The 13,315-nt window shown below is 39.7% G+C and overlaps 1 protein-coding gene across 1 annotated transcript; it reads left to right on the top strand.

Annotated features, from left to right (window-relative positions):
• The first annotated feature begins 10,226 nt into the window (after positions 1-10,226).
• On the top strand, positions 10,227-12,961 carry LOC101118452 (MORN repeat-containing protein 2). The gene is made up of 2 exons (XM_060419924.1): positions 10,227-10,249; positions 12,388-12,961. The coding sequence occupies exons 1-2, from the start codon at positions 10,227-10,229 to the stop codon at positions 12,815-12,817; spliced, it is 453 nt and encodes a 150-aa protein (XP_060275907.1). The 3' UTR covers positions 12,818-12,961.
• The last annotated feature ends 354 nt before the right edge of the window (positions 12,962-13,315 follow it).

The raw sequence follows: 13,315 nt of genomic DNA, 5'->3' as shown, positions 1-13,315 counted from the left end.
CCCACACCTTGTTTCATGCCTTCCCTCCTTCCCTCCCCAACCAAATCCAGCCCAGGAATCAAGATCCAGGTGGAGTTCCACCCCCTCCCCCTCCATGAAGACTTCCCACCTCATTCCTCTGCCAGATGTTTGTCAATTTTGAATTCTCATTTTGCTGCACATCTGTAACAATTATTCAAAGTGCACTTTGATTTAATAACTTCTGCTGTTGTTTGTGTTTTATCTTGTTAATCCTAATGAGATCAGATGTTTCTAAGCTCTTTAAAGGCAGGATGCTGCTGCTGCGGGAAGTACATGTCATATCCTCTTTCATCTTTTCTGAGTTTTTCCCCACATTTCAATAATTCTGCACTCAGAATGCATTTTACAATAAATGGCGATTCAAATCATCTTAGGATTGAGTGGCAGTGTGTTCTCGTAGAGAGTATTTGAGCCTGCTTCTGTCAGATATTACCAATCTGGAACTACTTTGTGTGTGTTTGTGTGTTACTCGTGTCCGACTCTTTACAACCCCATGGACTGGAGCCCGCCAGGCTCTTCTGTCCATGGGATTTCCCAGGCAAGAATGCTGGAGTGGGTAGCAATTTTCTCCTCCAGGGGAACTTCCTGACCCGGGGATTGAACCCAGGTCTCCTGCATTTCAGGCAGATTCTTTACCATCTGAGCCACCAGGGAAGCCCCAAAATACTTTAGATTAAACCTATAGAGTATATTCAAACCACATAGATGAGTGAAGACCAAGCTTACCTTTTCAAGTGAGATTTATTTTCTCCCCTTGCCCACTGGTAAGATTGAGACGTGTAACTTCCCCTGTGCTTTCTGTCAGGCTTATTTCTTCTCTACTCTTATACCAAGTTTATAACATTTGTCTCAACTTTAAGCAGGGTCTCCCACTACTCTCAGCACTCTTTTCCTTAATTGAAAATAAAATAACACACATCACAAATGGTAGCAGGTTAGAGTCAATTAAATATCATACTACTTTCTGTGCCCCAAGTGCTTGACATAGTATTATTAGATTAATGCGTACATGCTGAATTGAATTAGAGTCACTCTGGATGCTCTTTTTCTTTTTATTCCACAATCTACCTCTTTGTTGAATCCACTTCCTTTTGCTTATTTAACACTTCCCTTTGCTTATTATCTGGATATTAGGTAATAAGCTTGAGTTAGCATAGCGTAGCACAGGTTGTCTCCTTTTATAAAGTTTGTTTATTTATTTATTTGGCAGCCTCAGGTCTTAGTTGCTGCACATGGGATCTTTGCTGCATCTTGCAGGGTTTCTATTGGGGCACAGACCCTCTAGATGTGGGGCTCTGGCTCAACAGTTTCCGAGTTCAGACTTACTTGCTCCACAGCATGTGGGATCTTAGTTCCCCGACCAGGGATAGAACCCATGACCCCTGCACTGCCAGGCAGATTCTTAACCACTGGACCACCAGAGACGTCCCTAGCACAGGTTACCTCTGCATCTTGGATTTTCGTCTTGGCCCTTCTTTTGCTTTCTACCTCTCATACCTCAGATGTGTAACTTAACCTCTTCAAACCTCAGTTTGCTCATTTGCAAAATGCAGGTTATGTGGTACTGCCAAAGAATGATGTGAGAATTAATTAAGAAACTCATGTAAAGTCTTCAACCTAGTTTAAGTTTCAGTGTAACCCTGGTTGATCCTTAGTATGTTTTTAGTCAAGTAATACATAAAAGTCCCCCATGCATACCAACAAAAATAATAATGTGTATGAGGTTCTCATTATATCTCAGTCAGCCATTTTGCCTCGGTTTCTGCTTCTGACAGTAGGGTTGACAGTAGTTCTGATTTTCTAGGGCCGTTGTGAGGATGAAGGGGGATAGTAGATCGAAAACGCTTACTGTCCTATGAGGCATGAGTTGTTGGTACCTCCACCATGATCTCATTTCTTCTCCATCACAGCTCTTTAATATTGGTGCTGCAGTTACCTACATTTATAGACCAGAGTTGGAATATGTTGTTCAAGTGCACTCAGGGTTGTCTGGGCCAGGATTCCAGCCCAGGCCTGGCTGACATTAGAGTCTGAAACTCCACCACTTCCACCTACCAGTGGAATGTAACTGTCAAATGTATACTTCAAGCCATTCCAGTTCAACACAGACCATACTCTTTACCAAATATGAATATAGAAAGAAGCATTGAAAGGGATATGGAGTCATCTCTCTAACTTGGAAACAGGTAAGGTTAAAAGTATGGTTGTTGTTTAAGCTGAGAATGTATGGATATGATATAAATGTGAATTTAGCAAGTTGAAGAAAAGAAGCATGCAATAAAGGGAAAATTTTAAGTAGAAACTTCTGTATTTCCACACTTTTATATAATAAGTGGCCAGAAATCTCTTTACTTTGTCATCTCTAAAGACATGTCAATTGTGTGGGATGTTAGTTGTTTGCCTTTCTCTATTTAAAGTGTCTTTTTATATTCTGAGAGTCTTGATAAAAGTCTCTAGCAGCCCTTTTTCAGTAAACGGGTACTTTTCTTGCATGATTAAATGGTTCCTTTATCTGCCTAGTACCAGAGAAGAATAATTGCCTGGAAATTTCTTGTCCATCATATCTTATCCTTAAGTATATAAGAGCATATTGTTAATTACTCTGTTAGAATTTATCAGGTACTAGGAGGCATTAGTAGATAATTATCAAGTTCTTTAATCTCCTGAGCTTCAGCATCGGTACAAAGCCTTTAAAAATGCCCTTATTTTATAATTATTAATCTTGAAGAATGTTATCTCTTTTTACAGAAGTTTGATATTTATATTTGAAGAATTAGTGACTTTGAATTTGCATAATATCCCCCACATAATTGGGCTTCCCAGGTGGCGTGAGTGGTAAAAAAAAAAATCCACCTGCCAATGCGGGAGACTTAAGGACTACAGGTTCAATCCCTGGGTCAGGAAGATCCCCTGGAAGAGAAAATGGCACACCATCCCAGTATTCTTGCCTGGAAAATTCCATAGGCAGAGGAGTCTGGTGAGCTACCATACATGGAGCTGCAAAGAGTCAGACATGACCAAGCATACCATATAATTATTTAGGAACTTCTAAGAAGACTAGCTCACAGATAATTTGGGACTCTCATTTATCAAATTTATTATTAAACATCAGATAAAGTTGTTTTAGTGTAAGAAGGCACTAACCATTACATCCTGAAAATACAGGTTTAGGGTTTCTTTCATTCACTCAATTATTGACTCACAACATATTTTGTTTGAGCACTTAGGAAGTGCTAGGCAGTGGGACATAGCAGAGAAAAAGACAGATAAGATTACTACTCAAATGACGTCTGTATTCTACATTTTCTCATCAGCTACCTTGTTTTACTAGAGTACCAATGATTTTCTAGCCAAAATATCATTTTCTGATATATCTGATGAAATGACTTTAAATGTTTCAGTTGCCACACTGAAACATTTCCCCATAAATCCACATTTAAGATCTTGTTTTTGAGGAAGTAGCATTTTGACAGTGGATGAGAAATCTCTGGAGTAAAGAGACCAGGTCCTCAGTTCCTTAGAGATGAATGTCAGCATGATCGAATAGTTCAAAACCAAATGTTGCTTCCTTTTTAATTTGATAATTAATACTAAGAAATTATTTCAGCAGGTAGAATATCAAATAAAACTGGAAAGGGTATTTTATCTTGACATAAAGTTGGCTTTGAACTCTCATGAAGCAGATTGTGCAGAGTTTATTCACACCGATGTTCAGCAGGGAGCCTGGAGGAAAAGCTCCCGTAGGGTGGCTTCTGGGGTAACCAACACGATGCTTGCGTGTGTCTTGATGGACTTTCAGCTCCAAATAATAAAACACTTGAGTTGAAGGGACATTATATGCCAACTACTCTAATCTCTACAGCTGATATTCAGAAGAATTGATACAAAGGGCAAGTACTCCTATACCATGTATTATGAACTATATTTCTTACAGTCCCAATTTAAAATTATTTTTTATCATGCTCTAAGTTGATTCAGTCCATGTAAAGGTTTGACCATGAAGAAATATATATTAATTTGTCATTTAATGAAGAAACTAGTAAACCCCCCTCATGGAAATCAATCTGAAGAAATTCTATGGATCTACATATTTTCAATATTATTTATATAAAAGCAGGGGAGATATGTAAAGGTGTAAATAATAGACCATAAGTGAAAGTGTTAATTGCTCAGTTGTGTCCAACTCTTTGTGACCCTATGGACTGTAGCCCTCCAGACTCCTGTCCGTGGGACTCTCCAGGCAAGAATACTGGAGTGGGTTGCCATTTCTTTCTCCAGGGGATCTTCCTGACCCAGGGTCCAAATCCAGGTATCCCACATTTCAGGCAGATTCTTTATCATTTGTGCCACCTGGGAAGCCTCAATTGACCATAAGAAATTAATTAAATGAATGATGATGCATCTCCCTCAGTGATTATTATCTTCTATAACTTCACTTTTAAAAAGATGACTATTTTTAAATATTGTAAAATGGAGAAAATACTAATGACATCGTGGGAAGTTAGAAAAGCAGAATGCAACATTTCCATATTGGGAGTCAATACTGCGTTGGTCAGAAGGGGTTATCATATAGTGGTCAGCAACAACCTAACATCTCAAAGGCTTAGGACAATGAAAGTTTGTTACTCTTCACAACTGGTCTACTGCATGTTCTGTGGCCACTGCCCCATGTGCTGTCCATGATCCTTCTTTTTGTTCAGTCTCTAAGCCATGTCCAACTCTTTGTGACCCTATGGACTGCAGCATGCCAGGCCTCCTTGTCCCTCAGTATCTCCCGGAGTTTCCCCAAGTTCATGGCCATTGAGTCGCTGATGCTGTCCACTCATCTCATCCTCTGCTGCCCTCTTGTCCTTCTGCCCTCAATCTTTCCCAGCATCAGGGTCTTTTCCAACGAGTAAGGTCTTCTAATCAGGTGGACAAAATACTGTAACTTCAGCATCAGTCTTTCCATTGAATATTCAGGGTTGGTTGGTTTGATCTCCTTGCTGTCCAAAGGACTCTCAAGAGTCTTTTCTAGCACCACAATTTGAAAGCAATTTTTCAGTGCTCAGCCTTCTTTATGGTCCACCTCTCACATCCGTCCATGCATGAGTACCAGAAGACCATAGCTTTAACTATACAGACCACCATCCTTTATCCCATCTTCTTCTCCACCTTTGATGGAGTAGAGAAGAATGACATCCTTCCCTGAACCACCAGGCAAATCAGTCTAGTTTCTGCCTGTTCTGTAAACGTTTGACTATCCACTATCAGAAATCATCAGATGTGTCAAGGTCAAATATCAGGCAAACTAGCATCTAGAGAATAAGCAGAAAAAAGAAGGTCTTGCTCCAGAAATGACTTACAGGAGTATGTGGGTGGGGGAGATTGGCTGAGCCTGCGTATGTCTGCTGAGACTCAGAGTACTTGCTAAGATGAACTTGAAATTGCTGTCTCTTTGCCTGACCCATCACCCTGCCAGTGTGTCTGACTCCAGGTATAGTTTATATTGCGCTGTCAGTCCTATTGCTAATATTACTCGCGCAAGTCCAAGAGGGTTGCGTCTCAGATCATGCGATTTTTGTCCAGCTTACTGCCACATAGACACTTTATGGAGGTGGGGGCACTTGATTGAAAATCTCTTGCTCTGGCCCAGAAAAGTAATATTTTCAGTTTGTTTCACATAGACAGCACTTCTTCAGGTCCTATGTGGATGTCTGTTTTGTTAGAAAAAGTAATTTATTCCAGTTACTTAGGATTGAAACGCAAAATCTATGCACCGTTGGTAATTTAACATGGATATAACAAAACTTTTCTGAGAATCTTATGGATTATTAAACACAGGGCCCCTGAAGACAATCGTAGGATCTCTCCATGCCAAGTTCTTTGGTTCTCTGAGGAGTCAGGGGAACTGAATATAGTTGCTTCTCAAGGTGCTTCCCAGGCCTGTGATTTTAAGATTGGAGCCATAAAATCAATATGCTAAGTTGAGGAAAATTTCATCATATCAGTTGTGAAGAAAAATCTAGAGTGTTCTAGATCAGCACTTATTATGCACTGAGCAAATGTGCTTCCTTAGCAAAGAAATGCAGCCAGGTTCTTTGATTATAAAGATTGCAAAAATGCAGCACACTTGGAAAAAAAGTTTAAGTACATGGGGCATTTAGTACAATATTAAATGTGGCAAAGATGGGAAAAGTCTTTCCTTAAAGGAAATCATTGCAAATTCGAAGTGTAATTCTAATTAAATCATTGTTTAACTGCAAAATTATAGTTTTAAAAAAATCATTCAAAGGGTTAGAGCAAAAAAAAAAAAAAAACTGTGATGAAGTATAGCTGAGCACTGAAGAACTGATGCTTTCGATTTGTGGTCCTAGAGAAGACTCTTCAGAGTCCCTTGGACAGCAAGGAAATCAAACCAGTCCTAAAGGAAAACAACCATGAAATATTCATTGGAAGGATCAATGCTGAAGCTGAAGCTCCAGTACCTTGGCCACCTGATACGAAGGGCTGACTCATTGGAAAACACCTTGATGCTGAAAGGTGGGAAAGATTGAGGACAGAGGAGAAGGGGGAGACAGAGGATGAGATGGTTGGATGACATCACAGACTCAATGGATATGAATCTGAGCAAGCTCTGGGAGATGGTGAAAGACAGGGAATCCTGGCCTGCTGCAGTCCACAGGGTCGCAAAGAGTCAGACACAACTTAGTGACTGAACAACAATTCCCAAGGGTACAATTAGCCTTCCTTTCCTACTTTTGAGCACACTGACAAAGAAAAGACTTCTCATACTCACCCATCGTCTTTTAAATCTTTTAAAGAATTTCTATTGATGATGCAACTCTGTCCATCTTGAAAACTTTCCTTTTAATAAAATGCTCATTGAGTTAGTTTTGTCCTGTGTCTAAAATCACGTGGAATTTACCTATTATAGTAGTTTAAAAGGTAAATATCTTTACTGTGTTGCCATTGACATCAAGAGTTTTTTGTTTTGTTTTGTTTTGTTTTAAATTCTCCACTTATTCCCAGACTTCAAGAATGAACTTATGGTTGCTGGAGGGAAGGATGGGGAGAACGGATAGTTAGGGAGTTTGGGATTGACATGCACACGTCGCTATATTTCAAATGGATAACCAACAAGGACATATTGTATAACACAGGGAACTCCACTCAGTGTTATGTGGCAGCCTGGCTGGGAGGGGAGTTTGGGGGAAAATAGGTACATGTATATATATTACTGAGTCCTTTTGCTGCTCACCTGAAACTATCACAACCTTGCTAATTGGCTATGTGTGTGTGTGTTCAGTTAGGTCCAACTCTTTGCAACCCTATGGACTATAACCCACCAGGTTCCTTTGTCCATGGACTTTTCCAGGCAAGAATACTGGTAATGGGTTGCCATTCCCTTCTTGAGGGGCTTTTCAGACCCAGAGATTGAACCTAGGTCTCCCACATTGCAGACAGATTTTTTACCTGCTGACCCACCAGGGAAGCCCCTAATTGGCTATACTCCAGGAAAAAAAAAGTTTAAAAATATTCTCCCAATCTCTGAGTTGGCCTCAGTGGTTCACTTGGTGGTTCCCACTCTCTGCTCCCAGACATTGCCCTTTAGAACACCTCTCATCTCACTGCTGGAACAAGCATAGCTTGTTTGTGCTAAATGATAAAAAAGAACCCTGTGGGACCCATCTGCCATGTGTTCCCAGCTCCCTAATCCAGTGTTTCTGCTGTTACATTTCCCACTTAATGCTACATTTACAACTAAGCAAGAATAACTTTTGCTCTGGTCTAGTGGAGCTTTCTCACAATGATCAGGCCACTGTATTTTTCAAAATTGTGTGATATTCTCATCGAGTTTAGTTAAATGAACTCAGGTGACTTCATCTTTAAAAAAAATTCATGTCTAAATATCCACAGCACACAGGATTTGGCTGAGTTTAGAATCTTTACACCAGTTAAGTCAATGACAACTGAAGTTTGAACTCGGCTGGAAAAATACAGCTATTCTTTGTCTGACCCCTACTGTTTGCCACAAGTAAGTGTAGCATTGAAAAAGACAAAAGAAAAAACTTGGCAGTTTCTTTTTCAAAATGGTGTTTTGTTTCATTCAAAACAAGAACAAAAAACGTGTTCAAGAATAATAATTTGCCTTCACTAAACTATATATTAAGCACACAAATGTACAAGGAACCTTAGATATTTTCAAATTCAGCTTTTGAATCTGATGGAAGGGAAATTTAAGAATCTACAGGGCCCACTTCTTTTTCCCTCACTCCAGTGGTCTCTAGTTTGTTCTAGAGAAGCAGGAAGATGATCTTTGGATTTGTAGATCCTCCCACCATTACCCAGTCAGCACCCCGAAGAACATCACCATCATCACCAGGGCAAGCAATAGCATTCACCAGGACCACGTCCCTTCTTGAGAAACAGGTGCTGTCTCTTCCCTGAAGCCTTGAGGACGGAAGCTATTGAAGCAAAACAAAAGACAGAGAGAGGCTCAGAATTCTGTCTTAGCCCAACCCCAGTGCACAATTTTTTGCTTTCCTTATGTCAAACTGAAGTCGCTGCTCGGTCATTGTCCATCCCAACCACAATTTCTGAAGTAGTGGTTGTTGTTGTTTAGGCACTTAGTCATGTCTAACTCTTGAGCTCCCATGGACTCTAGTCCACCGGACTCCTCTGTCCGTGGGATTTTCCAGATGAGAATACTGGAGTGGGTTCCCATTTCTTTTTCCAGGGAATCCTCCCATCCCAGGGATCAAACCTCCATCTCCTGCACTGACAGGCAAATTCTTTACCACAGAGCCCCCAGGAGCGTCTTACAATTCAAGCAGTTATGTTTTCTTTGCCATTATCTCTGCTTGGGGATAATCTCTTCTTGTAGTTGGAAGTCTTCTCATGATTTGCATGGAATGTTACACTGTGAAATTATCAACCAGCGGCTTGTATTTTTCTCTATTGTCTTCAAAAACTAAAGGGAACAAACATTTCACTGCTTTTGCTGGTTTGTTTGTGGTTCATTGGATTTACTTCCCATATGACATGCAGCATCCATTACTTTTAGTCTCTTTGACCCTTCGTACTTCACACCATCCCCAATTTAATTCTTCACATCTGCTTTCTTAAAACACTTTATTCAAATATGCTTCACATGAGGCTGAACTCAGCCAGTTCATAGATGTTTTCCCAAAGGTGTGTGTCTAGTTTTAGATCTTCAAATAACTCAATTTCATTTCCAAATTAATAAGAACATTTGTCCTAATTAATTTATCTAATTCTAAACCAGAAAATCGCCTCTCAGGTGTTCTAAGGTACTTTCAACAAGACATGACCTTTCAGATAGCTAGTTTAGCAGAAGTCTACAGAGCTGGTGGCCCAGTTACACTCAGTTCTTTCTTTGGGAATATTGCAAAGTGGCTCAAAGAAGGTCATGTGTGAAAGTAGAATAATTATTAATGTCTGTTCTCTTATGTCTGTATCTACAAAATTGAATATTTGCAATAGAAAGACTTTTTAGAAATAATGGGAAGTGCTTTTATTAAAATTCTTCAAATACTTTGCAGGATATATATGCATTTAAAATTGTTTGCTGTGTTGTGAAGGCTGCCAGAATCAAAAGCAGTAAATAGATGCTAGTGTATATGTGCATGCTCAGTCATGTCCAACCCTTTTGAGACCCCATGGACTATAGCCCACCAGGCTCCTCTGTGCATGGGATTTCCCAGGCAAGAATACTGGAGTGGGTTGCCATTTCCTTCTCCAGGGGATCTTCCCAACCCAGGGATCCAACCCAAGTCTCCTGCATTGGCAGGCAGATTCTTTAACACTGGTGCCACCTGGGAAGCCAAACAGATGCTGGAAGTAATCATATCTAATAAAATTGGCAGACACATATAGCACATTTTATATTAGGCACTGCTCAAAGTGTTTAACATACGTTATTTCACTTAGCCTTCATACCAACTCTATGAGGTTATCAGTAGTATTTTACATTTTACAGATGAAGAAACTAAAATGAAGAAGTTGACAGAAATCAAACCAACATTGTAAAATAATAATCAATCATTTACAAATAAATAAATATAATTTTTTAAAAAAGAAGTTGAGTAACTTGCAATGTCGCACAGGTACTTCATAGCCAAGCTAGGTTTTAAACCCAGGTAGTGTGGCTTCCAAGTCTGTGTACCTAACCTCTGTGTTTGCGGTCTCTCTGCTATTGAGACATGGCTTTTCAGGCGGCTCAGAGGTAAAGAATTTTCCTGCCAAGCAGGAGATGGGGGTTTGATCCTTGGTTCGTTAAGATCCCCTGAAGAAAGAATCAGTAACCCACTCCAGTGTTCTTGCCTGGAGAATTCCATGGACAGAGGAGCCTGGTGGGCTACAATCCATGGGGTCTCAAAGAGTCAGCCACAACTGAGATACTAAACAACAACATCTTTCACCAAAATAAACATTGAATAAGGGGACTGGAGAAAGAGAAGTACATCAGTATTCACTCTAAGGCATTTTCCTACAAATTTGTCATATCATTTAATAAGTTATGGCATTGAGAACATTAACTAACTTCTTTTTCTTGCCTAGAAAAACTTCTAGTGGTATTTGCTAATCATGCTGGGATTATTAATGTCATCATAATCAACTCAAAAATTAAAGAAAAATAAACCACAAACTACTTTGTTTTTTAAATAAAGTTAAGCAACTATTTTTTTTCCTGCTTAAATAACCACCTAGTTTGAGTGTTATTAAGTTGTGGTCTACTTTGATAATGGCATAAAGCCTGATCCAAAAACAAATGCTAATATGTGACTGCTGGTTTTGTGCTTTATTTCTGAGGAAGCAAGGTGCCAGTCCTATGACTGAACTTCTCTTGTGTTAGATCTCTCTGGATCCAAGCACCGCACATCCTCTATACATTTAATATAAACCACACTGTCCACTGGGGCTTCCCTGGTAGTTCAGGTGGTAAAGAATGTGCCTGAATGCAAGAGATGCTGGTTCCATCCTTGGGTTGGGAAGATCCCTTAAAGAAGGAAATGGCAATTCAGAATTCTTGCCTGGAGAATCCCATGGACAGAGGAGCCTGGCAGGCTACATAGGGTCACACAGAGTCGGACATAACTGAAGCAACTTAGCAGGAACACACTGTGTGCTATAGAAGTTCTGTGAAATTTTAATTCTGGAAGACTTTGAGTGAGTGGAGAATATTTACAGAATTCAGATTATTTTTCATGATATTTCCACTAAAACAAGGTTGAATATTTCTGCCACTGATTTAAATGAAAGATTTAGTTTCTTAGCATTATATATATTTGGGTGTTCATTTCCCATCAATTCAACAACTGGACTCAAAATTAGCATTCAAATATATCAACATCAAAGAAAGTACATTTTCTCAGAGTTTTCCGTAATGACGAAAACCTCGCATGCAAATATAAAGCTAGATTCTCCCTGAAGTTACATTAGTCATTTGATTTTTAAAAAAGTATAAAACCTTACTTACCACTTTTCTGAGGTTGATTCACAGGCTAATGTGTAAGTTCTTTTATGTCCATCATGAATATACTACAAATGCAAATTTTGAATTAGAAAGTAAATACAGGGATTAAAAAAAGATTATCTGAAAAATCCATTCATTTCATTGGAAGCGCATCATTAAATGGCTTCCCAGGTGGCCCAGTGCTAAAGAATCCATTTGCCAATGCAAGAGATGCTAGTTCAATCCCTGGGTTGGGGGATCCCTGAAGTAGAAAATGGCAACCAAATAGTATCCTTGCCTGCAAAATTCCATGGACAGAGGAGTCTGGCAGGCTACAGTCCATGGGGTCGCAAAGAGTCAGACACGACTGAGCACAGCACAGCACATAATAAATATATATTACCATTTTCCATAAGGGCTTCCCTGGTGGTGCAGAGGTTAAAGCATCTGCCTGCAATGCAGGAGACCTGGGTTCGATCCCTGGATCAGGAATGTCCCCTGGAGAAGGAAATGGCAACCCACTCCAATATTCTTGCCTGGAGAATCCCATGGACGGAGGAGCTTGGTGGGCTACAGTCCACGGGTCGTAAAGAGTCGGACATGACTGAGCGACTTCACTTTCACTTTCAGTATTTTCCACACAAGGGTTTTTTCTGTTTGGATAATGACAAAGCATAAAGTATAAATTTCAGAACATTTTCAACTAAAAGCATGATGCATAGGCTTGGCAGAGGAACAAGAGAAGTTTTGTACACCAGATTAGTGACAGATTAGTTCCATAAACATGTTAATTCTCTGACAGTTGAAGTGTCCCAGTTTATAGCTGAGATACTCAGAGCCGACCAGAAAACAATTTCCTCCAAAATACACAGAAATGAGCAACCATGTCGCACCCGGCGCTGAACTAGGGCTTCTTCCCTCCAGGCCACCGAGCTGGCGGCCCAGGGAGAATCACAGAGTCCAGAAAATCTCTCCCGCAGCCCTGTGTCAAATAGGGACTGTACAAGAACATCTTCTGGAGTCATTGAGAGAAATGGAATAGGTATTCATACCACTCCTAATGGGATTGTCTACACAGGAAGCTGGAAAGATGACAAGATGAATGGTTTTGGAAGACTTGAGCATTTTTCAGGAGCAATATATGAAGGACACTTTAAGGACAATATGTTTCATGGACTGGGAACTTATACATTCCCAACTGGGGCAAAGTACACTGGAAATTTCAGTGGAAACAGGGTGGAAGGTGAAGGACAATATACTGATATCCAAGGACTAGAATGGTGTGGTAACTTTCATTTCACAGCTGCTCCAGGCCTGAGGCTAAAGCTCCATATGTAGATAGCCTGCATTAAAGTTTTAATATGGTAATTGCAGCTTTTACTTGTAAAGAAAACAACTAAATCTGTCATCTGAAATAACTTCATACACTATCTGTTTACTTTTACCAATAAAACCATCACTTATTAAAAAAAAAAAACAAAAACAAAATACACAGAAATACCTTGTGAAAACAATGGATGCTAAAATGTAAGAACTGACATGGAATATGTCAGTAGCAGTTAGGAGCATCACATACGCTATTGTATATTTTAGCTTTGATTTTTCAAATATAGGACTGACAAAAGCTTTTTTTTCCCTCATTGCAGTTACCACCAATCATGAAAGGATGAAAATGTCTAGGCATTTCTTAAAGAAGCAATCATTTATCTGATCTCCTTAAAGAAATTTTCTGTCCTCAAATTTGCACCTGTGTATTTGTTGAGTGAACTGCTGTTTGTCAGCCACTGTGCTAGCTGATTGTAGACAAAATGGTATAAGATATGGTACCTGACCTTA

Source organism: Ovis aries, chromosome 9 (genome assembly GCF_016772045.2).
Source record: "Ovis aries strain OAR_USU_Benz2616 breed Rambouillet chromosome 9, ARS-UI_Ramb_v3.0, whole genome shotgun sequence".
Taxonomy (NCBI): Eukaryota; Metazoa; Chordata; class Mammalia; order Artiodactyla; family Bovidae; genus Ovis; species Ovis aries.
Note: the sequence above shows the minus strand (reverse complement) of the source record. Positions and strands in the feature narration are given on the sequence as shown.

Bases quoted from the DNA above. Each gene is read 5' to 3' on its own strand.
- LOC101118452 (XM_060419924.1), top strand. From the start codon at position 10,227: ATGGCTTTTCAGGCGGCTCAGAG. The intron at 10,250-12,387 runs GTAAAGAATTTT...GCGCTGAACTAG, and splicing joins GCTTTTCAGGCGGCTCAGAG to GGCTTCTTCCCTCCAGGCCA.